The sequence below is a fragment of the Camelus bactrianus genome, chromosome 3, assembly GCF_048773025.1.
Source record: "Camelus bactrianus isolate YW-2024 breed Bactrian camel chromosome 3, ASM4877302v1, whole genome shotgun sequence".
Lineage (NCBI taxonomy): Eukaryota > Metazoa > Chordata > Mammalia > Artiodactyla > Camelidae > Camelus > Camelus bactrianus.
In genome coordinates this window covers 113,484,201-113,508,612 of record NC_133541.1, presented here as the reverse complement: position 1 = coordinate 113,508,612, position 24,412 = coordinate 113,484,201, and the positions used below count along the sequence as shown (strand labels likewise).

General features: G+C 47.6%; 1 protein-coding gene across 2 annotated transcripts in view; it reads left to right on the top strand.

Moving 5' to 3' along the window:
• The window catches only part of ADAM19 (ADAM metallopeptidase domain 19), an 81,521-nt gene that overhangs the window by 52,454 nt on the left and 4,655 nt on the right, over nucleotides 1-24,412 (top strand). For both annotated transcript variants that reach the window (XM_010970049.3, XM_045506692.2), the window contains 13 exons: nucleotides 100-266; nucleotides 2,165-2,249; nucleotides 2,929-3,068; nucleotides 4,797-4,974; nucleotides 7,448-7,537; nucleotides 9,901-10,096; nucleotides 11,383-11,491; nucleotides 12,747-12,951; nucleotides 13,704-13,781; nucleotides 13,894-14,002; nucleotides 15,018-15,162; nucleotides 15,981-16,065; nucleotides 16,383-16,607. In XM_010970049.3, the coding sequence (XP_010968351.1) occupies nucleotides 100-266; nucleotides 2,165-2,249; nucleotides 2,929-3,068; nucleotides 4,797-4,974; nucleotides 7,448-7,537; nucleotides 9,901-10,096; nucleotides 11,383-11,491; nucleotides 12,747-12,951; nucleotides 13,704-13,781; nucleotides 13,894-14,002; nucleotides 15,018-15,162; nucleotides 15,981-16,065; nucleotides 16,383-16,607 (1,812 nt within the window). The remainder of the gene's footprint in view (nucleotides 1-99; nucleotides 267-2,164; nucleotides 2,250-2,928; nucleotides 3,069-4,796; nucleotides 4,975-7,447; nucleotides 7,538-9,900; nucleotides 10,097-11,382; nucleotides 11,492-12,746; nucleotides 12,952-13,703; nucleotides 13,782-13,893; nucleotides 14,003-15,017; nucleotides 15,163-15,980; nucleotides 16,066-16,382; nucleotides 16,608-24,412) is intronic.

Genomic DNA, 24,412 nt, shown 5'->3' with positions numbered 1-24,412 from the left:
TCTGGTGTCTGTGCTCGGAGCACTTAGGCTCGGAAGGGGCTCGTGAATCTCAGGTAGTGCTGACAGATGATGCTGTGGCTTTTCTGTGTGTGTTTTCAGTTTTACCGATCCTTGAATATCCGGATTGCTCTCGTGGGCTTGGAAGTGTGGACTCATGGGAATCTGTGTGAAGTTTCGGAAAACCCGTACTCCACCCTCTGGTCATTTCTTAGCTGGAGGCGCAAGCTGCTCACCCACAAGAACCATGACAATGCACAGCTAATCACGTGAGTAGTCTTCTACTTATGCGTCACCTTGGCCTTGGCTGCAGAGCCCCTCCCCGCAGCGTGTGTGTTGTATTGTCCGCCCCTTTCTGCCCAGTGCTGAGCGTTGGCTGAACTAAGCCATCCGGACTCTCCAGTCCAGGTAACCAAGTATTTCTCAGGCATGTGCTCTGTACCCAGTATATCCAGGAAAATATTTGAAAAGCCTGATTCATAACGACCCCAAGAAGTGTTTACAACCTAGATGAGAAAATTAGTTGAGCATCTGGAACTAGGGGGTGTGTATTGCGGCAGTGACTGTTGGTCGTGGCTGCTTTGAAACAGGCTTTCTGAAGGGCTCACCTGGATCTTCGTGGCTCTGTGCCCTTTCCAGTACAGGAGTTAATCTCCCAAAGCAGGCACAGCAGAGGGGCCTCCCCAGCTTGTCCTTCATTTCATCCCCACGGGCTCAGGGCTGAGTGCGAAACAGAGGCAGATGGTCCAGGAACCGTGTGTTAGAGGGGAGGGAGACGTGGGGGGAGAGAGAGGCTGTGCTGGAGCTTCTTCAACCCCAGAGGAAAAAGAACAGAAACTGATGGGGGTCCTGGTGGCTTGTGACAGTTCCCCCAAGGTGGTTATCTATCTGGTGTTTATTAGTGTTGTAATACCTTCCAAAGATATTCTGAGGAAGTTACAACAAGAGGCACGTACATAATAAAACCAGTTTTTTTTCCTGTTCCCTAAATACTCTCTGCAACAACAATCGGTTAAACCTTTGTTTACTATTTAAAAGGTCCTGGGAAAACAGCTATACCAAAAACCTGGGCTGTGAGTGTTTACCTGATGATAAAGCATTCACCTAGGAAGAGTATTTGGTTGCCAAAACTTTTGGCCTGAACTTTGAAAGCCTGGTGTCCTGCTTTGGGCAAGACCTTGAATCCAGTTTCCAGTAGGACTTCCTCAGAGCCATGTCTAAGTTGGTAAAATAACCAGTAGGGCTTCACAGAGATTTGCATATATTTTGTATATTTTCTTGCATATTGTTTCTCTGAAGATAAGTCTGCTTTGACTACAGCAAAGCACCCACTATGTGTCTGATTCTATGCTGAATTCTCATGACGCCAAGATAAGTTAGTCTCAGCTCTCTAAGATATCATAGGACCAATACGGAGATATAAAAGCATGATGTAATGAATTTCTGCGTAGCTCCTTTAAATAAATCTCATGTTTGCGTCATGCAGGGCAACACTGGTATTATATACATTCCTCAGATGTGTACAGCTGAGAAAGGGGCGTACAGACTGAGGGAAGGTAGCTGGCTGTTGGCAGATTTGGATCACAATTGCAGAACAAAGGCTGAAACCGGTCATCCTTGCACCCAGCTGCACTTTGTGAGGGTCCTGATGGGACACATCTGTTTCCTTGGCCCCGAAGTGTTGGAAGAATGAAGCATCAGCCCCCACAGCTGCTGCCCCAGTCTCCCTGGCCCCTGCACATACCACCGAGCCAGGGACGTGGCGTGGGAGCCTGGCAGCTGGCGGAAGTGGGCATGATTCACTTCAGCATCAGAACTTGTGCCACGCTTCCCGCTTCCCCACCCTCTGACCTCTTCCTCTGCAGCAGGAATGGGACGCAGCTTTGCAAGCCCTGCCCATTTCCTTCCAGGAAACAGGGCTATGGGCATATTGTGGGAAGAGGTGACCTTCCTCTCTCTCTTCTGTTTCTCTGGAGTGGTGAGAGAGCAGGTGAGAGGAAGTGAGAGGTGTGGTCACCTGGAGTGTGTCCCGTTGGCCTAGAATACCAGGACCTCTCCCCTTGGGAGCAATCGGGAGTGTCGGCAGGGTCTTGGCCACCCCCTCCTGGGCATGTTGGGACAGCCCTCCCAGCCCCCACCCCAGGCACCCTGTCCTTCTCTCCTGCAGGGGCATGTCCTTCCACGGCACCACCATCGGCCTGGCACCCCTCATGGCCATGTGCTCCGTGTACCAGTCTGGAGGAGTCAACATGGTGAGTCTCAGCCAATATATTGATGCTGCAGAAGCTGGAAAATTGCCTCACAAGACAGGAGGTCATCTTCTAAAAAAATAATTTTATAATAATTATTGCAGGAAAAAAGAAACTTGGGCAGTTGTTTAAAATGAAGGCATTAAGTTCTAAGAGATGAGGTACCCAGAGGTGGATTTTCATTTATTGTAATCTATCCCCAGTTTTCAAACTCAGGAGATCCCCGAAGCAATTACAATTAGTAGTGCATCACTAGATCTCTCACATGTTCCAGACCAGGGGCTGGAGAACTGTCAGATACAGAGATAAAATTTCTTTTTGTACTCTACATCTTGTGTTGTTACACATATCTTTATGGAATGAGGGACTTTTTCAAAGTCATCGTTACAACATGACTGCCTTCTTCGGAAATTCTCTCTGACTTTGTGAGAACATTTGGACGATTCATTCCTAACCTGTGAAGCAGATCTCAAGGAGGCTGCTGTCTGTCTGTCTGTCCACCCCTCTATCCGCCCCATATTCACTGACAGACACAGCAGGCTAGTTAAGGGCACGGGCTATTATGACTGAGCCTGTCTGTACAGCGATCGTGTAATCAGTGGAGACCTGTGAGGCTTGGCTGAAGAAAAGGCAGGGCTAGAAGAAGGGAGCTGTCCTTGACCTGAGCTCTCTCCCTGAGCAGGACCACTCTGAGAATGCCATTGGCGTGGCTGCCACCATGGCCCACGAGATGGGCCACAACTTCGGCATGAGCCACGATTCTGCGGATTGCTGCTCAGCCAGTGCGGCTGACGGTGGGTGCATCATGGCAGCCGCCACCGGGTGAGTCGAGCAGGAGGGTGAGGGCGGGGAGGAGGGCAGAGCACAGGGGCCAGTGCCACCCAAGTGTTGTTCTCGGCCGGCCCAGGGAGCCTCTGTTATACTTTGGGGTGGGGGTGAGGGGCTCGAAGAGAAAGGGCTTTTGACAACAAAGACACTGGAAGAAGATCAAGAAAGCACATGTGGTTTCTAGCAGGAAAACCTTGGTGTGGTGGAACCTCAAGTAGACTTAATTTCTGCCTTGCAGGCGGTCTACAGCTATAAAACTGGCCTGCTTACATATGTCTTTTCATGAATTTTTGCTGAGGACCCATTTTGATAGCAGCTGCAACCCTTAATCCCTCTGTCCCAAGGGAGCATGATCGGTGCTGTTATGTCCCAGGCTTGGCTGAAAGCAGTGGTTCAGTCTCCTGAACAAGGGAAAGGAAGGGAGCATCCACTCACCCCACAGTGACTCCTCAGGGAATTTCCAGGCTGCGTTGACCACAGGGAACAAGGACAAGACAGCTGCATCTCCCTGGAGTTGTGAGGGGTCTTTACATAAGAGCCCTTCCAGGAGAATTCTGGAGTTTCTTCAAAGGACTTAAATATTGAGTGTCTAGACTCAAACGACAGAGAGCACTGTGGTGCTCTCTGGTGGTACCCAAGTCTCTCTTTGGAAGGCATCGCGCTGGGAGCTTGTGTTCCCCTGACCCCACACCCTGAGGGCCTGCATGCTTCTTAGGGAATGGTGTTTCCGTGTCTCCAAGAGGAGGTGCAGCTTTCTTGGAGCTCCAGTGTCCAGTGTTTTCTCCTCACTTCTGGGCTGTGACCCACAAAGGATGATGTTGACATGCAGGATATGAGTCATGTTCAAATCCTTATGAGCTCACCGTTAAGCCCACCCCTTTCTCTCCCAATCTAGAGAGGATATTTCGAGACTAAGGGTTGAGAGAAGTATATTAATTACTACTCCAATTTGTGTTTAAGCTATTCACAACTTTTAGTAATTTAACAATGATCAGTTAGCAAATTCCTTGTGAATACCTGACAACTGAAGGAAACCCTCCAGTGTTTAACTTTTAGTTGGTTTAGAAAATTGGAATCAGGATAACTCTTCCTCTGTAGACCCAGGTGGTGGTATTGACCGGCCACCAGGGAGTGTGTGACTTTTGATTCCTTTTCCCAGTAGTGGAATCCAGGACCTCTCAGACTCTTGTGATAAGGACCATGTGTTTGTGAGTTAGCTGGTTGAGTTTGGAGTGCTGCCTGCATCCTTAGAACAGAGATCAGATCACTGGCCCAACAGAGAAATTAAACCTACGAACTTGGCCTTTTTTGGCCTGGTCTTCTGTTCCAAGAAAATCGTCCATCTAATATCAGCTTCAGGAAAAGTTTGGGTTGGCTGGAATTGTATTCAGCTCCAAGACTCGAGTGACCTATTATAACACACTCATTATCCTTTATTTATTGCAACCCCTTCATGAAAAGGGCTGAAGTTGTTGCTTTGGATTTGCAAATAAATCCTCCATTCAGAGTGAGGTGGGGGGAAAGCATTATGGGGTGATTAATATTTCTTAATTCTTAGAAAGTTAAGGTTGCGGGTGGTGTTCTAAGGAGGCAGAATGTACGTGAATGGGACTATGGGAGCCTGAGTCCCCAGCTGGCATCAGCCTCATGGGCAGCAGGATTGACGCTGTTCTGGCTGTTTGATGTGCAGACTCTCAGCTAATTCCAACCTTGTTCTACCAGGCACCCCTTTCCCAGAGTGTTCAACGGGTGCAACAGGAAGGAGCTGGACAGGTATCTGCAGTCAGGCGGTGGGATGTGTCTCTCCAACATGCCGGACACCAGGACGCTGTATGGAGGCCGGAGATGTGGGAATGGGTACCTGGAAGATGGGGAAGAGTGTGACTGTGGGGAGGAAGAGGTAAGGTGTCATGGTGGTGCTAGTGGGAAGGGAAGAATTTGCATTTGGTTTCAAATCTCAAGGTCAAAGAGAAGGCAGTTGAAAATTTCTTAGTCATAGGTGTTTCCTGCACACACATGGCTACCAAAGACCCCATCACAAATAAGAGGCGGGGAGGAAGCCTTAAATACTGACCATTTTCTGTAGACTCTTCCAGTTTGAGTTTGACACTGTTTGTGTCCAAATCAGGGTGGAGTTCTTGTGAGTTTCTGGTCTACCCAGAAACCACAGTCTTCACCAGTGGAGCTACAGATGGCCTCGCCAGCCCTCCAGCTGCACTGGATTTATTCAGAAAGCCATGCGGCCGGATATATGAACTTGAACCTGGACCTTATGAGGATGCTTAAAATAACAAGCTCATGCTGTTTGGCCTGGAGAAGAGATGATTGGAAGGGGTTGTAGGAAGTCCTGTCAAGTCTGAAGCGGCTTCTAGGAGGAAGAAGGAGCAGGCCTGTTGGTGTGCAAGCTCCTTCCTTCCTTCTGATCTTCAGAATGAGCATAGTGGGCATACACAGCACAGCGTTGTCATTTCTAACGGATGCTTGTTGTTCTGCAGAAAGCAGAACTGGTTAGTTTCATATCCATTTTTGAAGGATGAAAATACGATTGTTAAAATATGTAAAGCAATTTGTGGGAGATATATGAGTATTCTGTGTGTGTTTGTAGTAAACTATGAGGGTGAGACTGAGGATCTGTATGTGTGAGAAAAGACTTTTATCTCCTTCTGTATGGTTTGATTTTCCTTTTTAATACCAGCACATCACTTTCATAATAAAACAAGAACTAGTTAAATGCTCACCACCCCCACCACCATGAGTTCAGAGAGATCATCCCAGGCCCTTGAGAAAGCAGAGAGTTGTGTCATCACGGAGGGCCCAGTGGGCTTGAGGAGCAGCCTGTGAGTGGGCTTGGCCACTCGACATATATTCAGAACAGCTTCTCATTCAACAAGTATTTATTGAGTATGCAGTTCTATGTCGTGTGCCAGGGATAAGAAAATGGATAGTTAGCAAAAATAGATGTGATCCCTGTCCTTAAGAAGTGTAGAGTCCAGTGGGGGAAACATACATTGACCAAATAATTGCAAAAATGTATAAACAGAATTGTGGTAAGGGCTAGGAGGGCCAATGACATGACGCTAGGAGTGTACGTGCTGTGAGGGGAGCTGCCCTCATCAAGTGGGAGTGTGAGCTCAGACCCCACATCCGAAGGCTCAGCTAGGCGCTAGCCAGGAGCGCAGGAGGGAAGGCACGCCTTGAGGTGGGAGGAGACGTGGTGTGTCAGAGGGGAAGGGACACGGGTCTGCCTGGAGCCCAGGGTGGTGGGAGATTCATGGAGAGAAAGTTCTCTTGTTCCTGCTCGGGGGGGCAGACAGGTGGATGAGTATCTCTGGTCCGGCGGTGGCATGTGTCTCTCCAACATGCCAGACCTGGACAGTGATGGTTAAGATGTGCATGAGGACCATGGGGTGGGCCCCAGGCAGACATGGCTTGAGTTCAGCTCCCACCCTTGGCAGGTGTGTGCCTCCACCAGCCCCTGGGCTTGTCTGAGCCGCGGTTTCCCCTTGTGTGAAATGGGCAGCATCTTGCCTGGGACGCCTGCTGGGCTGGGCCCAGGCTTGGAGCCAGCACGTTGTCCAGAAGTGCTTTATTGGTGGGCCTGTGACTAGAGTAGGAGTGTGATAAGGATGCTCTGAGTCACGGGGCATCTCATCACCTTTTTAAATCTCATGCTATGTGTCAGCAAGGCAGGAAGGAAGAGAGGAGAGCATGGAGCCCCTAGAGAAAGGTCCAGGCCGGTGAGGGTTGAGGAGGAGCTAGAGATGGTGAGAGAAGCCTGGGGAAGCAGGCCTGGGAGCTGACATAATCCGACTGTTCACAGATTGTTCTAGCGTTCCCTTACTCCCGACAGCCTCTTTCTGTGGGATAATAAGGCTTGGGAGTGTGGGGGGCAGGGAGGGCAGCAGTACAAGACAGTCTCTGGGTGTTCTGCTGGGAATGAGAAAAGCAGATCCCAGAATTTCCCTGTAATGTAATACTATGCTGAGAATCATGTTTCAGAGGAATTCATGATTACAAAGAGAAATGAGCATATCGTATTAAGTCAAAAAGCAGTATGGACACTATGATTCTGTAAAACAAGTATGTGTCTGTATAGGTGTAAAGGAAAAATGCCTAGAGGGACAGCCACAATCAAAATGCAGTTGTGCCTAAGCTGTGTGTTACCGATGATGGTGCATGTGTGTGTTTTCTGCAGTATGTACACATTACCTTACTGATAAAGCTGTAAGGGGGTTTTGGTAAAGACTTCCCGGGGAGCTGGGGCTCCAGGGGCATGTGGGGCAGGGTAGAGGGGAAAGGCCCTCACCCTGCCTAGTCTCCTGTCTCCTGCCCTGCTGCCCAGAGGCTCACGCCCCCTCCCGCTGCCCCCGCAGGAATGTGATAACCCCTGCTGCAATGCCTCTAACTGCACCCTGAGAGAGGGGGCGGAGTGTGCCCACGGCTCCTGCTGTCATCACTGTAAGGTAAGTGGCCCTTTCCCCCTGCCCAGGGTTCTGACCTGACAGTCCAAGGCGCTGCTGTGGGGTGATGGCCAGGATTCAGCCTCTATCCTGGGGGAGTGATGGCATCAAAGTTTCAGAACCACGAGGCTGGAAAGGCCCCTTGAACAAAGTGTACATATTCTATACCAGCCTCACTGAGGTCGAATAATCCGAGGGCTGTGTGTGCCTCCTGGAAGACGGGAGATTAAAAAAAAATGTGCCCAGAGAGAGTTGGCTTGATTTTATTTGGAGCTCATGCTAATCATCATTACAATTTTGATTAACACTAATGGATTGCTTGCTCATTAGTTAGAGAATTTTGTATATGTTATCTTACTCAATCCTTATGAGAGCTCCCGGAAATGTACATTAATATCCTCAGTTAAGATGAGGAGACGGGCTCAGAGGGGATAAGTGCCTTCTCCGGGATCTCACAGCCAGTAAGGGGCTAACCCAGGTTTCCCTGACTCTGGAGCCCACACTCTTAACATTTGATGGGAAAGACATTACTACTTTCACTACTCATATTACTGTAGGCCTGCACTCTCTTATCTACGATTGTGAAATTTCAGAAAGTTCAAAAAGCAAAAATTTTTTTTAACTCATTTGCTGGCAAAGTTTGACCTGAATTGATCTGAGACTAATTATAGTCTGTTAAAGGAAATCACACCTATAGTGAATGTTATATTTCATTGCAGACATTTTAATGTGCTTGATTATAAAGTATAATCCTAGGACTTGCTGGGGGGTTATGTAACATACATATGTAATGTGTATGTATGTATATATATATACACATATGTGTGTACATCTGTGTGATGTCTGCTTTCTAAATCTGAAGTCTGAGGCCCATCTGGCCCCAAGCTTCGGGTGGGACTGGGGACTATGCTTCCACCTACCACTTGCTGAGTGCTTATTACATTCTGGATACTGTTCCGGTGCTTTATTAGAACATGCCTTCTAGCAACCCCATGAGAGGGCTATTATCCTGACTTACGGGTGCATGAACACAGGTCCCGCTGCTACTTAGGGAGCTGGGATTTGAACCCAGGCAGGCCAGCTCCAGGGTGGGTCCTCCTCTTCTGCATCCTGCTCTCGGGTGGAGGGCTGCGTCCTGCAGCTTCCTCCTCCACATGTGGCCCACAGCCACCCTTGCACTGAGGCTCCGTGCTTCCGGCAAGCTGCTGAGCCGGCCCCTTCTCGCCTTGTCTCCTGGGAGAGATAGTCACAGTCCTGGTGTGGAGTCACCCAGGAGCCGGGAGGGGTACCATTCTCAGACGTAGCTCTCCTTGCCTGGCTCTCCCACCAGGGGAACTTGCATGCAGTCTGGTTTGACTCTGGGATGGACCCAGCAGTCCCCAGGGAGACTGGGCTGGGTCAGGTCCTCCAAGTCTTGGGCTAAGGCCTGAGAATGAGTGTGGAGAACGCCCATCTCAGTGCCAGGATTTCAGCTTGGGTCTTGGAAAGGAGTCCCTGGAGAGAAGTGTGTGGGGAAGGATAGGCTTGGAGTGTGAGACCTTCAGTTCAAGCCCTGGTGTGTGATTTGGGGCAGCCTGTTACCCATCTGAGCCTGGGTTCTTTATCTGTAAGAGGGGAGGAGCACTAATAACACTGAGCACCCAGGGAGGCTGGAGGACTCAAGTGGAAACTCAGCCTTTACCAGTTGCCCAAGGTGTGCGATTGGTCAGGTAGTTTCATCTGCAGACTGAGGCAGGTGGCAGTACCTGTCTCATGGATACTGCGAGGATCTCATGAGAGGAGTAGGTGTAACACTCTTAGCCTGGTGCTTGGCTCAATAATGGGGATGTATTATTGCTAGAGTGCTTTGTAAATGTGAAGATGTATAAATACTAGTTTGCATGTGTATGTCTATCTGTACGAGTATATTAGTGGGCCTGGCTCTTCAGCCACTTTCAAACCATGAGACTTTGGAGACATTTCTTACCCTCTTCTGCCTCAGGTTCCATCGCCTGTAAAGTAGGGATAATTCTATTACATAGGACTGTCGTGAAGACTAAAAGAAGTGACACTTGTACTGGGCACTTGAGTGGGCAGGCCATATTACTAAAGCATGTAGGAAACTAAGTTGTTGCATAAATATTATTTCTTACCTACTTCTTAAGACTGTGAAGAGTTCGTCTTTGTGAAAACATCTTGAAACTCCAAGTCACTATTCATATCAGAAGATTGATGGTGGTTTGAGCTAATGAGGTTATGTAAAAAGCACTCTGAAATAATGGTAACAGGAAGTTCAGTTCCACAAGAGTGATGCTCGTGGACTCTTGCTGGGAGGGTTGAAGGCAGATGGGAGACTGACTTTTTTTCCCTCTCGTTCCTCGACTTAGCTGCTAGCCCCCGGCACGCTGTGCCGTGAGCAGGCACGGCAGTGCGACCTCCCAGAGTTCTGTACGGGCAAGTCCCCCCATTGCCCCACCAACTTCTACCAGATGGACGGCACACCCTGCGAGGGCGGCCAGGCCTACTGCTACAATGGCATGTGCCTCACCTACCAGGAGCAGTGCCAGCAGCTATGGGGTCCTGGTAAGGCTCCCCTGGTGGGGAATGACCCTCCTCCTGCCCCCTGCCTCCCATCCTGCCTCCCTGTTCAGGCACTCAGGGTAGCTTAGATCCTGGCTTCAAAACAGCATCTCCAGATACTACCTTTCTTCATCTCCTTGACTCAGGGTAGATTTTTCAGGGGGAGGCAGTAGACAGTGTTCTTCCCAGTTCCTTGATGCTTTAAATTCTCAGAGTGGGTGAATGGATAAGAATAATCCAACAAAAATAGGCAGGGGATGGAGACAGAAAAGGAAATGCAAATGGCCCTTAAGCTGTGAGCAAACTATAACTACTGTGAGATGGGATTTCTTCGTATATTATATTGGCAGAGACTGGAGAATTAATATAATGTAATGGTAATAATACTATAACAACAAGAACAATAATAATGCAGTGTTGTGTGGAGTGTGGAGAAACAGATGGGTGCAACCCCTGTGGAAAGCAGTTTGGAGCTATCAGAACTGCAAGTGCACTTGTCATTGGACCCATCTGCTCTACTACGTAGCGATGGACCCTACTCGTGTGCTTGGACATTTACGTGAAGATAGATTTACAAAGATATTTATCGCAGCATTGTTAGTGATACCAGTAATAGCCTATAAATCCTTCAGTAGGGACCGATTAAAGTAATTCTGGTACATCCATACATTGGGACACTATGCAGCTGAATAAAAGGAGGCAGCTCTGTATGTACTGAATGAAAAATAAAATCATCTCCTGTGATAAATTGGCAAATGCAAAATGCAGACCAGTGGCTAGAATCTGCTGTCACTTTTTATTGGATAGATTATCTCTGGAAGATACCCAAGAATTGTGTCTAGAAGGAAGAAATGAAATTATCTTTAGAACATACACTGTCAATTACGGTTGCTTCTCCAGGTTGTAGGGAAGTAGGAACTGGAATGAGCAGTTAGAGGAAATCTGAAGACATGCTTTATTGAAAATTTTGCACACAGGCATTACCTATTTCAGAAAACCTGAAATGCGACAGGGCTTCTTTATTAGAGAGAAGGCTTAGCACACAAACCTCCCACAGATAGAACCTGATAAGGTGTAAAAAACTGATGTAAAACCTTTTCCTGTGAGTAGGTCTTGAGAAGGTGGAGGTGGAATAACTGATAGGGGTAAAGGAAGAAGAGGCTGAATATCCCGCCCCCCCAAACTTTCTTAACCTCCTGATTTTATCTAGGGCTCGCACTGCCCTCTGGGGGCTTCTGACTTCTGCTGAGGCTGGCTGGTGTACTGATAACTGTTTCTTGCCCACCCAGGAGCCCGACCTGCTCCTGATCTCTGCTTCGAGAAGGTGAACGTGGCAGGGGACACCTTTGGAAACTGTGGGAAGGACATGAATGGCAAACACAAGAAGTGCAACATGAGGTGATGACCGCAGGGCAGACCCCAAGAGATAAGGGAGGCAAAGCCATTCCCGCTCTGTGCTCACTCCCGCCCAGCTCAGCAGCTTGGCTGGCCCCAGAGCCGGGCCTTTAAATAAATCTCTTCCAGACCCCTTGACAATGCACCATTCAGCCCTAAGGAACTCAGAAGGTGGGTGTGGATGGCAATGCTTCCTAGAAAGCTGGTCAGACTTCCTTTCGGGACCTCCTTACAGTACGGCAGGGGATCAGCCCTCTTGTGTCATTTCCGCAGGGTACTAATTATACCCTCATCTGAATAGCCCATCATTCATCCATCCATTCATTCATTTTACCATCCATCCACCCACCCATTCACTGTCTACTGTGGGCTTACCATGTGCCAGATACCGTGCTGAGTACATACAACAATACAATGTGATAATGAAAATGTGGTGAGAGCCACCCAATCTGGTCTTGGTGGGTTGAGGTGGTTTCCCCAAGGAAGTTATGCATAAGCTGAGATCTGGAGAAATTCCCTAGCTGAGCAGGCGCTGATACATGGGAATGTTTCCCAAGCAGAGAGAGGAGTAGAGAAAAACTGGTGGTAGGAAGAACTGATAACAATTTGATATAGATAAAGTCTACTGTTGGGGTGCAGTGGGGAGGGGGCTGTTGAGAAATAAGCCTGGCTAGTTAAGCAGGGACCAGGTCATGAGAAGCCTTGAGTGAATGGCTAGGGGAGTTTGGACTTTGGCTTGAGAGCATTTTGGAAATAGGACTCCAACAGGGCAAGACTTGAGGCAGGGAGATCAGTTTCCTCTCATCCGGGTGAGAGAGGATGGTGGTGTGAATGAGGGTAGATATATAGAAGGGAGGATTGACAGGGCTTGAAAATGGCTTGAACCTAGGAGTGAGGGATTATGGGAAGTCAAGGATGACACTAGACTTCTGGCTGTAGCACCTGGGTGCATGGGGGTGCAAGGAGCATAGGGACAGGTCGCTCAGGTCAGGCAGTCGTCCTTGCAGTTAAGAGGACTTCCCAAGGCCAGCTCTCGGAGGCCTAGATCTGCCTGGGGATACGGATCTAATTTCCTGTCCTTCGTCTGTGTCCACATGGGGTCCTTCCTGCTGAGTCCCTTACAGCACACTCATTGCCCTTCTGCCTCTCCCCCATCCAAGCCTGCTGTCCTGGTCAAGAGAGATTGAAGCTCTTTGGTGCCCCAGCTCTACCCCTGCCTCTGATTCCATCTCCTTCCCTCCTTCTCTCTTGGGCCCAGAGATGCCAAGTGTGGGAAGATTCAGTGTCAGAGTTCAGAGGCCCGGCCTCTGGAGTCCAATGCAGTGTCCATCGACACCACCATCATCATGAACGGGAGGCAGATCCGATGTCGGGGCACCCATGTCTACAGAGGTCCCGAGGAGGAGGGTGACATGCTGGACCCAGGCCTGGTGATGACTGGCACCAAGTGCGGCTATAACCATGTGAGTCCTTCCTCCGGCCTCACTCAGCTGCTGGGTTGCAGAGGGCAGTGACTGAAGTGTGAGCTGTGGACGGAGGATGCCTGGGCTCAAAGCCCAACTTCCCCCACCTCTCCGCCTCTCAGTGGCTTCCTTTACAAAGTGTGTTAGGAAGAGCGAGGCCCACCTCACAGAACTGTTATCAGGATTAAATGAGATAATCCCTGCAAACCATTTAGAAGGGCCTATTATCTCTTTCGTCCTCATTAATTTTCATATGAATTAAGAAATGGACTAGACTAGGAGCCAGGGAAGCCTCAGGAAAATATTGGCAGCTGTCTCAGAGTTGACTATGAGAATGACATTGTAAAAAACATATGAAGCACTTGGCGCTAAGTAGACAGCTGTCACCATAATCATTATTTTTAAGTATTGTATTCGTGCATATTAATATATAATGTACAATGAAGTAATTAGCATATAATCACCATACAGTAACATAGTAATGTACTATATGTAATGTAATAATACACATTATATTATTATAGGGTTTAATGATACAATATTTGTTGTTTTTTCCCTAATCACAAAAGTAATAGAATTTAGTTAACGACCATCCTGTCCTTGGCTTTTTAGGTTGTTTTCAGTTTTTCACTGTAATAACCTGAAGTGGGCTGCCTCTTTGAGTCCCGTATGTTCTGAGTGTAAAAACCCAGTCTCCTAATTGCCAACCAGTGCCCCTTCTGTCATGCTGACTGATTTCCTCCTCATTACAGATTTGCTTCGAGGGGCAGTGCAGGAACACCTCCTTCTTCGAAACGGAAGGCTGTGGGAAGAAGTGCAATGGCCACGGGGTACGCTGGCCGGGGCTCTGGGGCTCCTCTGTGGTGGTGTCCGTGGGGGCAGGCCCTGGGGGAGGCCAGCGCTCTCCAGGGTGCTGACGCCTCAGCCCCACCCTTGTTTCAGGTGTGCAACAACAACCAGAACTGCCACTGCTTCCGGGGCTGGGCCCCACCCTTCTGCAGCACGCCGGGCCAAGGGGGCAGCGTCGACAGCGGGCCCATGCCCCCCGAGAGTGAGTGCCCCTGTGCCTGTGTGAGGCCTTGCCCACCTTTGTGAGGAGGGGTGGGCGCCCCAGGGGCGGGCACCGCGGGGACAGGTGGCATGATGCAGAGAAGAAGGGGGGCGAGTGGGAGGAGCGGCCAAGGCTAGCACTCTGGTGTGGGGCTCAGCTCAGTTGCCCTTCCTCTATCCCTTCCACTGGGGGGAGAGAGAGAGAGATTAAGGCAGACCATACGTTATTGCATAATTCCGTTTTGTGAGGAGTGGTGGTGGCAACTACCCTTTCTTGTCAACTTAAAAATAATCATGAACCTAGGGCACATTGTAGTGGCTCAGATCCCCTTGGATGAACAGAGCTTAAAATGGGGAACCAGACGCTCAGAAAATGTTACAGTTTTTAGTGGAAATCTCAGGGATTCTAGCTCTTTGGTTTCCAAGCTTTTAAAAGATAAAAGCAGAGGTGGTGGTGGTGGTTTTTTTTTAGCAAAACCTTTCAAGGAAGAAACCTCAATATATAAAAAGTAAAAGTTGTGTATCACTGGGTGTATATATATTTTGTGCATTTAGATTTATAATTCATGAGAACATGAGGCAGATGGGTGAAACCGTGTGTGAAATTGTGGATTATCTGTGAAGGTTCTAGTTTTCGGTCAGTCTGCATCTCTCAGTGTTTTTTTTGTTGGTTGCTTTGTGTTCAGGAAAATCATGATTCAAGCTGAAAACAAGTGGTAAATAATAATAGAGCTAGAACTCTCTGCCTCAAAAGGGATGCTCTTCAATTACACACAAGTGGCTAGAGAAGCTTTATTATGAGGTCTGTGCCAAGCAAGTTGACCTGGCTGTTCAGGTTAATATTAGGGCCTTTCCACTGGTACATAATGTGTGTGTGTGGGTTTTTTTATAGTTTTTAAGTTAAAATAAGTAATGCAAATCACGTATCTGAAGAGTATCAGGAATGCGTTATTTGAAACCCACTGCTGAAGCTCAAACTGCTTCTAAGTCTTTCCTTTGGGTTCTGTTTCTGGCAGGTGCTGGTCCCGTGGTAGCCGGAGTGTTTTCGGCCATCTTTGTGCTGGCGGTTCTGTGGCTGCTGTACCACTGCTGTAAACAGAACAACAGACTGGGCCAGCTCAAGCCCTTAGCCCTCCCTTCCAAGCTGAGGCAACAGTTCAGGTACGACCGGTTGCCATGAAGGATTTGGGGTCCACCTGCAGATCATGCAGCTTTCTGTAAGCAGTACCTGGTGAATGAGTTGTTGGTGATGGGTCTAATTCAGGGAAGGCAAATGCCCAGTGCACACTGCCCTCTCCCCTCCTGCCGCGCTCCACGGCTGTGGCAGACATTACTAGTTAATTTTATGACAAGTATGTTCTGCTGAGCCTGGTCGTCACTTCAGCATCCCTCTCAGGAGAATGCCCCCAGCCAACTCAAGCTGGAATATGAAATGAAATATCTAACTGATTTGATTGATTTGCTCCTCATTTTTAAGGGCAGGAAACTGGCACAACAGAGAGAAACTGACTAGCCCCAGTGAGTCACAGGGGTGGCTGGACATCAGCTCAAGACAGAGAGTAATTTTTTCCCTTAGTGATTCATTGCTTTGAATATTGAAGATGTAAGGTCTCTGAGTCCTCTATTAAATTACACTTGTTCCACAGGGAATTTTAAATTTCAGGTCCTCCTGGAACGATGCCTCAAAGGGGATTGGTTGATGGCTGGTCGTAGCCTTGTCTCCTTGAGGGAGAAAGGTCTCAAAAGGGTGAAGAGAAGGTGCAGAGGAACCTGCTGATTTGTATGAGGCCAACTCTCTTTCCTTGGGAGTTTTCCACTGGCCATCATCCCCACACCTAGGGAGCTGGAGCTCGGGGACAAATCCCGCTTCCTCAGAGCAGGCTTGGGGAAGATTTAGCTGCTCACTGGCCCTGCCTGGGTCAGAGGGAACTCAGGCTCTGACCCTCAGTGAACATTCCTCCCCTGTTCTTTGCTACTAGTTGTCCCTTCAGGGTGTCTCAGAACAGTGGAACTGGCCATGCTAACCCAACGTTCAAGCTGCAGACGCCCCAGGGCAAGCGAAAGGTAAGGGCTTTGCACCATGAACTTGGCTACTTCTCCTGTGTCCTTAGGACCCAGATGGATTTTCCTAAGCACTTCTGTGGGCCTGTGGGATTGGTAATAAAAGCCACTTTCTTGACTTGAGAGACAGACAGTTGGTTCTGACATCCCTTAATGACTCTAACAGTTGCATCTGACCTGTGGGATCCCAGGCTTTTAGCAAGTCAGCATGTCCCCTCTTGGCCTCTGTTCATCCCAGTGAGACACATGAGGCCACCCCTGAGTTTTTAAGTTCACTGAGGCTTCCTGTGTCTCAGGCATTCCTTGTCTTATGCATACAGGTGACCAACACCCCGGAAACCCTACGGAAGCCCTCCCAGCCTCCTCCCCGGCCCCCTCCGGACTATCTGCATGGAGGGTCCCCACCTGCGCCGTTGCCAGCGCACCTCGGCAAGGCTGCTAGGAGCTCCCCGGGGGCTGGACCCCCCGTAGAGAGGAAGGAATCATCCAGGAGGCCTCCCCCAAGCCGGCCAGTGCCCCCCGCACCAAAGTGCATCCTCTCCCAGGTAAGCGGCTTCTCAGCAACCCTGCTTTGGGAGCATTACTTTTCGGCTGTTAGCCACGAGGAGTGACAGAGGCTGGGAAGAGGGAGCTTGCTGAGTCGTGGGCTGACTGCCTTTTCTGCCCTCTGGTAAGTACAGGGCACACAGTGGGTGAGGGTGGTGAGCGTGGGGAGGTGCACAACAGAGGAGTTTCTCCCTAGTCGGCCTCCTTTATGACAAACCACTACCCACCTCCCACCCCAAATTAACTTCTTTCAGTTCCCCATGCTCTTTTCCTCTCCTCTAGGCGTTTGCAAATGCTGTTTCGCTGCCAGATACACTTTCTTCCCTTTGCACGGCCAGCTCCTGTTCATCCTCAGACCTCCTCTTACACATCACATCCCCCAAGACTTCTCTGACCCCCACACCTGAATCTGGTGCCCCCACGCTTCTCTCACCATAGTACTTATCCCACCAAATTGTACCTCACAGTATCGTCCACTATTTGAGAAGTCTTACTGAGGGTGTACGGTGATGCCTTGCTCCTTCGAGGGGCAGGTCAGGGGGCAGGGCCTCTGGGAGGTGTGAGAAGGGTCTGGGCTGTCCCCCCCACCACTGGTGTTCTTTGGAAGTCGAGCCGCCCTGCCCAGCTGTCTGTTCACCCAGCATGTCTGTGCTCTGATGACTCCAACTCTGCCTTCTGGCAGAAGTTCCTGCAGCACAGACACAGATGTTTCCAGGGCGGTGGCCAGGCGTGGTGCCTTCCGGAACCACCTGTGTGTTTTGGGTGTGACCCCTCAGGTGGGGCAGGGGACTTGCCCATTTTCCTCTGGGGACTGCTGTTGTTGGGCACGTTCCAGCGGGCTGCACGAGGGTCCATCCTGTCCTGTCCCTAAGGACTGCGCTTGGCTCCAGGTCTAGGAGGGTCCCTGGGACGTGGGGCAGGGTCGTGCTTTAGCAGAGCTGAGAGCATCGTGTTTGGTTCTCTGATGATGTGAAGCTGCTACTCTCCCTTTTTTCCTTATCTGGGGTAGGAATGGGATAGAAAATTCCACGCAGAAAGAGAGAGAGAAGAGGGAGTGAGGAAGGGAAAGGAGCAGGAAAAGCAGAGGAGGGAGAGGAGTCGGAGAGCGTGCTGGTCTCCTTGGGGCTGTAACAGATACCACAGGCCCGGCGCTTCAGCAACAGAAACCCATTCTCTCACAGTTCTGGAGGCTGCAAGTCCAGTAGGTTTGGTTTCTTCTGAAGCCTCTCTCCTGGACTTGCAGATGACTGCGTTCTCCCGCGTCCTCTTAATGGTCCTTCTTTTGTGCGCGTGCGCCCCCGTGTTTCTCTGGTGTCCAGACTTCCTCTTCTTAAAAGGATGCCAATCAGATTGGATTAGGGCCCATTCTGACGCCTCATTTCAATGTAATCACCTCGTTAAAGGCCCTGTCTCCTGAGACAGTCACACATCTGAGGTCCTGGGGGTTAGAGCTGCAACAGATGGACGGGGGGGGGGGGGGCACAGTTCAGGCCATAACAGAGGGAGAGCAGAGAAAAAGATCAAGAGGGGAGGACGCAGCCACGCAAAGATGAGGGTGTGAAGGGAGAACAGAGGTCCAGGAGGAGGGGGAGGGAGCAGTCCACTGAGACCATTGTTCCTAAAAATCCCACCCTGGAGGCTTGTTCGAAGAGGGTGGTGTCAGCCTCACCCCAAGGGGCTGAGCAGTAGGTTGCAGTAGGGAGCACCAAGGCAGTGGAATCCAGTTTCGGGGAGAAACCCTGGAGGCTCCATGTCCTGCCCTGACCCCACTCTCCCTGGTGGCTGCTGGCAGGAGTCCAGAGCCCAGAAGGCCACGCAGCCAGCGGCAGGTACACCAAAACACAGATCCCCAGCCTGGGGATCAGGCCCTGGGCCTCAGGCCCAGACAGGGGTTTCTCAAGGGTGGGCAGTGGGAGGCAGCTGCTCTGAGGGGAACTTGACCCAGTCTGGGAAGTCTGAGAAGGCTTCCCTGAGGAGGTGACATTTGAGCTGAGACATGAAGGATGAGCAGGAGAGGAAAGGGCTTTCTGGGTCCTGGGACCTGGTGGTGGGAGGTTTTGTGACAGAGAGAGCCCAAAGGTGGAAGGAACTTCAAGGCCCATTTTTCTGGGGCCCAAAGAACTATGAGATGAGGCTGGAGAGCCAGGAGGGGCCAGACTGTGCTGAAGGCCTTGATCAGGACTTTGGTCTGCATTCGATGGGAACGGGGCAGTGGTGGGGCATGGGAGACGTGATCAAATTTGCCATCTACAAGGGTGTCGCTTTGGGCTACCTAGGCTGGAGGGAGGTGCAGTGCCTGAGAGGGGCCCAGAGGTGTTTCTGGAGCTGTTAACCTTCTATTTTTCAAACCACGGTGGGGATCACATAAGTCTGTTCACTCTGATGAATCATCTGGTTGTGTATTTACATTTATCACATATATATATATATATATGTATGTATGTATGTGTGTATGTATGTATTTAAAGGTCAGTTTAAAAAAAAGAAGCTTTCAAAAAATGAAAGGCTCACTCCAGCAGCAATGTGATGGGAGGGGGAGGAGACTAGGTGCACAGACAATACTAGTTTGCAGGTTTAAACGGTGTCCAGAGGAGAGGGGATGGTAGCTTGGAGAAGGGGATGGCAATGGTGATGGGGTGAAGCCGATGAGGGATGTGGAGAATAGAGACAGGACTTAGGAATAGCTACCAATGAGGGTTGGCAGGGAATGACACCCCCCCACATACCTGCTTGGGGTCTGGTTTGTGCAGCCCGATGATGGAGGTGCCACCCCCCCAAGGATGGGAGCAGTGGGCCTGAGCGGTGCAGGGACTATCTGCCTCTGGAAAACGGTGCTGGGGGAGGCCCCTGGCAGAGCCCAGCTGAGTCATAGCAGACGGGGCCTGTGGCAGGACCCTGCTCTGGGAGGCCCAGTGCTGCCATGACGATGAGGCTTCTGCCCAGATCCCACTCACTCCATGTGCACGTGCGTGCGCGCGCGCGCGCGCGCGCGCGCGCGCACACACACACACACACACACACACACACACACACACACACACACACACACACACACACACACACACCCTGCTCATGTTGCACAGCGGGCAGGGGAGGGAGCACGGCATTTCCCCACTGCAACCTGCCATCTGCACCCAGCTGCCACTTCCCCTAGAAGGTCTCGGTCCTGGCCTCCAGCAGCCATAGTGATTTGGCAGCTGTCTGGGCTGGAAAGGTGTGGGATCGCATTGTCCTTCGTGGAAGGGACAGGGCTGGAGAACGTGGCTTTTTAGTCACAAGAATCTGCTGCTCATTTTAATTTCTGCTCTCAGTTTTCTGCTGGCCGAGGAGCTTGTTTCAGAAAATCTGATTTACTCCCGCTCTCTCCCCGTGCTTGGTTTTTAGCCATTTTTAAGCGTGCTAGTGGCCTTCTCGAGAAGGGCAGCACTCAAGGACAGCAGGCACTGGGACCCCCACCTGGGGAGCTGGCTTCTCCCTCGCACACCACCAGCTTGGGGATCTGTGGGTGGTGGCCCGGTTCATTCTTTGCCCCTTAAATTGTTTTTGATCACAGAAGAAATATATAGTTATTTAAAATTTTTTGACAAGTACAAAATTTTATTATTTATTCAACTGATACGTGTTGAGTGCTGACTGTATACTAGACACTGTTCTGGAAGCTTGAGCTGTATGAGTGAAACAAACAGAAAAGCACCCCTGCCCCTGTTTCTGGCCTAGTGGAGGGTGGAGAGGCAGAAAATTAAAAAAAAAAAAATTTAAGTTGTATAACATGGTAGAGTGGGGATGATACACACCAAAAAAGGATAAGGGTCCTGGGAATGGTGAGTGTTAGGAGCGTGTTGTAATTTTTTTTTTAATTGAAGTATAGTTGGTTTACAGTGTTGTGTTAGATTCTGGTGTACAGTAAAGTGATTCAGCTATACCTATATGTGTGTTTGCATGTCTATTACTTTTTCAGATTCTTTTCCATTATAGGTTATTACAAGATATTGAATATAGTTCCCTATGCTATATAGTAGGTCCTCGTTGTTTACTTATTTCATATATAGTATTAATCTCAAACTCCTAATTTATCCTTCCCCCCCACTGCACTTTCCCCTTTGATAACCATAAATTTATTTTCTGTGTCTTTGAGTCTGTTGCTGTTTTGTAAGGAAGTTCATTTGTATCATTTTTTAGATTCCACATATGAGTGATATGATATGGTATTTTTCTTTCTCTTTCTGGCTTACTTCACTTAGAATGACAATCTCCAGGTCCATCCATGTTGCTGCAAATGGCATTATTTCATTCTTTTTTATGGCTGAGTAGTATTCCATTGTATATATACCACATCTTCTTTATTCATTCATCTGTCAGTGGACTTTTAGGTTGCTTCCATGTCTTGGCTATTATACAGTGCTGCTGTGAACACTGGGGTGCATATAGCTTTTCAAATTAGCGTTTCCTCTGAATATATGCCCAGAAGTCAGATTGTTGGATCATATGGTAACTCTATTTTTAGTTTTTTGAGGAAACTCCATACTGTTTTCCATAGTGGCTACACCAAACTACATTCCCATCAACAGTGTAGAAGGAAGGGTTCCCTTTTCTCCACACCTTCTCCAGCATTTATCATTTGTAGACTTTTTGTTGATGGCCATTCTGACCAATGTGAGGTGATACCTCATTGTAGTTTTGATTTGCATTTCTCTGATAATTAACAGTGTTGAGCATTTTTGCACGTGCCCATTGGCCATCTGTATGTCTTCTTTGGAGAAATGCCTATTTAGGTCTATTTCCCATTTTTTGATTGGGTTGTGTTTTTGTTTGTTTTTGTTACTGAGCTATATGAGCTGTTTGTATATTTTGGAAATTAAGCCCTTGTCAGTCAAATTGTTTGCAAATATTGTCTCCCAGTCCATATGTTGTCTTTTCATTGTGTTTATGGTTTCATTTGCTGTACAAATGCTTATAGGTTTGATTAGGTCCCATTTGTTTATTTTTGCTTTTATTTCTTTTGCCTTAGGAGACTGACCTAAGATAACATTTCTATGATTTATGTTAGAGGATGTTTTGCCTATGTTGTCTTCTAGGAGTTTTATGGCGTCATGTCTTATGTTTGTCTTTAAGCCACTTTGAGTTTATTTTTGTGTGTGGTGTGAGGGAGTGTTTCGATTTCATTGATTTACATGCAGCTGTCCGGCTCTCCTAATACCACTTGCTGCAGAGGCTGTCTTTTCTCCATTGTATATTCTTACCTCCTTTGTCAAAGCTTAATTGACTGGAAGTCTGTGGGTTTATTTCTGGGCTCTCTATCCTGTTCCGTTGATCCAAATGTCTGTTTTTGTTCCAGTACCACGCTGTTTTGATTACTGTAGCTCTACAGTATTGTCTGAAGTCTGGGAGGGTTATGCTTCCATCTTTGTTCTTTTTCTTCAGTATTCCTTTGGCAATTCTGGGTCTTTTGTGATTCTGTATAAATTTTAGAATTATTTGTTCTAGTTCTCTGAAAAAAATATCATGGGTAATTTGATAGGGATCACATAAAATCTGTAGATTGCTTTGGGTGGTATGGGCATTTTAATGTTAATTCTTCCAGTCTAAGAGCATGGGATATCTTCCATTTCTTTGAATCATCTTCAGTTTCATTTATCAGTGTTTTATAGTTCTCAGTGTATGTAAGTCTTTCACCTCCTTGGTTAGGTTTATTCCTAAGTATTTGATCTTTTTTTGATGTGATTTTAAAAAGGGATTTTTTTTTTTTTTACTTTCTATTCCTGATATTTCATTATTAGTGTAAAGAAATACAACAGATTTCTGTATGTTAATCTTGTACCCTGCTACCTTGCTGAATTCGTCTATCTGGTCTAGTAGTTTTTGTGTGGAGGCTTTAGGGTTTTCTGTATACAGTATCATGTCATCTGCATATAATGACAGTTTTATGTCTTCGCTTCCAGTTTGGATCCCCTTTTCTTTTTCTTGTTTGACTGCTGTGGCTAGGACTTCCAATACTGTGTTGAATAGAAGCGGTGAGAGTGGGCATCCTTGTCTTGTTCCAAATTTTAGGGAGAAAGTTTTTAGCTTTTCACCATTGAGTATTATGTTGGCTGTGGGTTTGTCCTAAATAGCTTTTATTATGCTGAGATATGTTTCCTCTATATCCACTTTGGTGAGAGTTTTTATCATGGATGGATGTTGAATTTTGTCAAATGCTTTTTCTGAATCTATTGAGATGATCACATGGTTTTTGTCTTTTCTTTTATTGATGTGGTTATCACACTAATTGATTTGCGTATGTTGAGCCATTCTTGTGACCCTGGGATGAATCTAACTTGGTCGTGGTGTGTGATCCTTTTTATGTGTTGTTGGATTCTGTTTGCTAATATTTTGTTAAGGATTTTTGCATCTATTTTTATCAAAGATACTGGCCTATAATTTTCTTTTTTGGTAGTATCTTTTTTTGGTTTTGGTATCAGGGTGATTGTGGCTTCATAGGATAACTTTGGGAGTGTTCCCTCCTTTTCAATCTTTTGGAAAAGTTTGAGGAGGACTGGTATAAGGTCTTGGTATGTTTGCTAGAATACTGCAGTGAAGCCATCTGGTCCTGGAATTTTGTTTGCAGGAAATTTTTTTAAGTACAGATTCTATTTCACTTCTAGTGATTGCTCTGTTCAAATGATCTCTTTCTTCTTGATTCATTTTTGGTAGGCTGTATGTTTCTAGAAACTTGTCCATTTCTTCTAGTTTGTTGGCATATAATTGTTCATAGTATTCTCTCGTGATTTTGTGTATTTCTGCAGTGTCCGTTATTTCTCCTTTTTCATTTCTTTTTTTGTTTGTTTGTTTGTTTGGATCCTCTCTCTCTTTTCTCCTTGGTGAGCCTGGCCAGAGGTTTGTGGATTTTGTTTATTCTTTTAAAAAACTAGGTTTTATATTTATTGATTTTCTTCTATTTTTTTAATCTCTATTTTATTTCCTCTCTGATCTTTATTATTTCCCTCCTGCTGACTTTAGGTTTTGTTTGTTCTTCTTTTTCTACTTCTTTTAGGTGGTAGTTTAGGTTGTTTATTTGAGATTTTTGTTGTTTTTTAGGAAGGCCTGTATCATTGTGAACTTCCCTCTTAGGATTGCTTTTGCTGCATCCCATAGATTTTGTACGGTTGTGTTTTGGGGGTGTTGTAATTTAAATAAGGTCACCAGGGAAGGCCATATTGGGAAGGTGGCAAAATATGAAGGTAACGTAGAAGCACAAAGGAAAGAACCGTGCCACCCATAGGCAACTGACATGGAAAATGTTCTTCATTTTTAAAACTTTATTTTTATTTGCACAGGTAATACACATATATACTCTTGTTTAAAAAAAAATTGAATGTTCACTTGGGCGACCCCTGTCCCCACATACACCCCACTCCCAACCTCTGACCTGTTATCGATTTGGTCTCTGTCCTTCTGGACTTCCTTCTGTAACTTTGCATTTACAACGAGGGTTGGGGGAGAGTAGCTTGTTTCCCATAAAGTATCCTGTACAGCTTGTACTTTGGCTTGCAGTGACTCTTGAGCATCTTTCCACCTCAGGACGTATCAACCAACTTCATTCTTTTTAAACGCCGCATTGTGTATCACTGTATAATTTTAGCAGTTGGTCTATTGGTAGAAATTTTGGTTATTTATAGTTTCTTTTGCTGTCACAAGCAGTGCTGCAAGGAACATCCCTGCAGTTTCACTTTTGTGCACCTGTGCAAATAGTCCTCTAACATGGGTGATAGGAAGTGGAATCATGTATTAGGTCAGAGAATGATCATTTCTGATTTTCACAGATTGC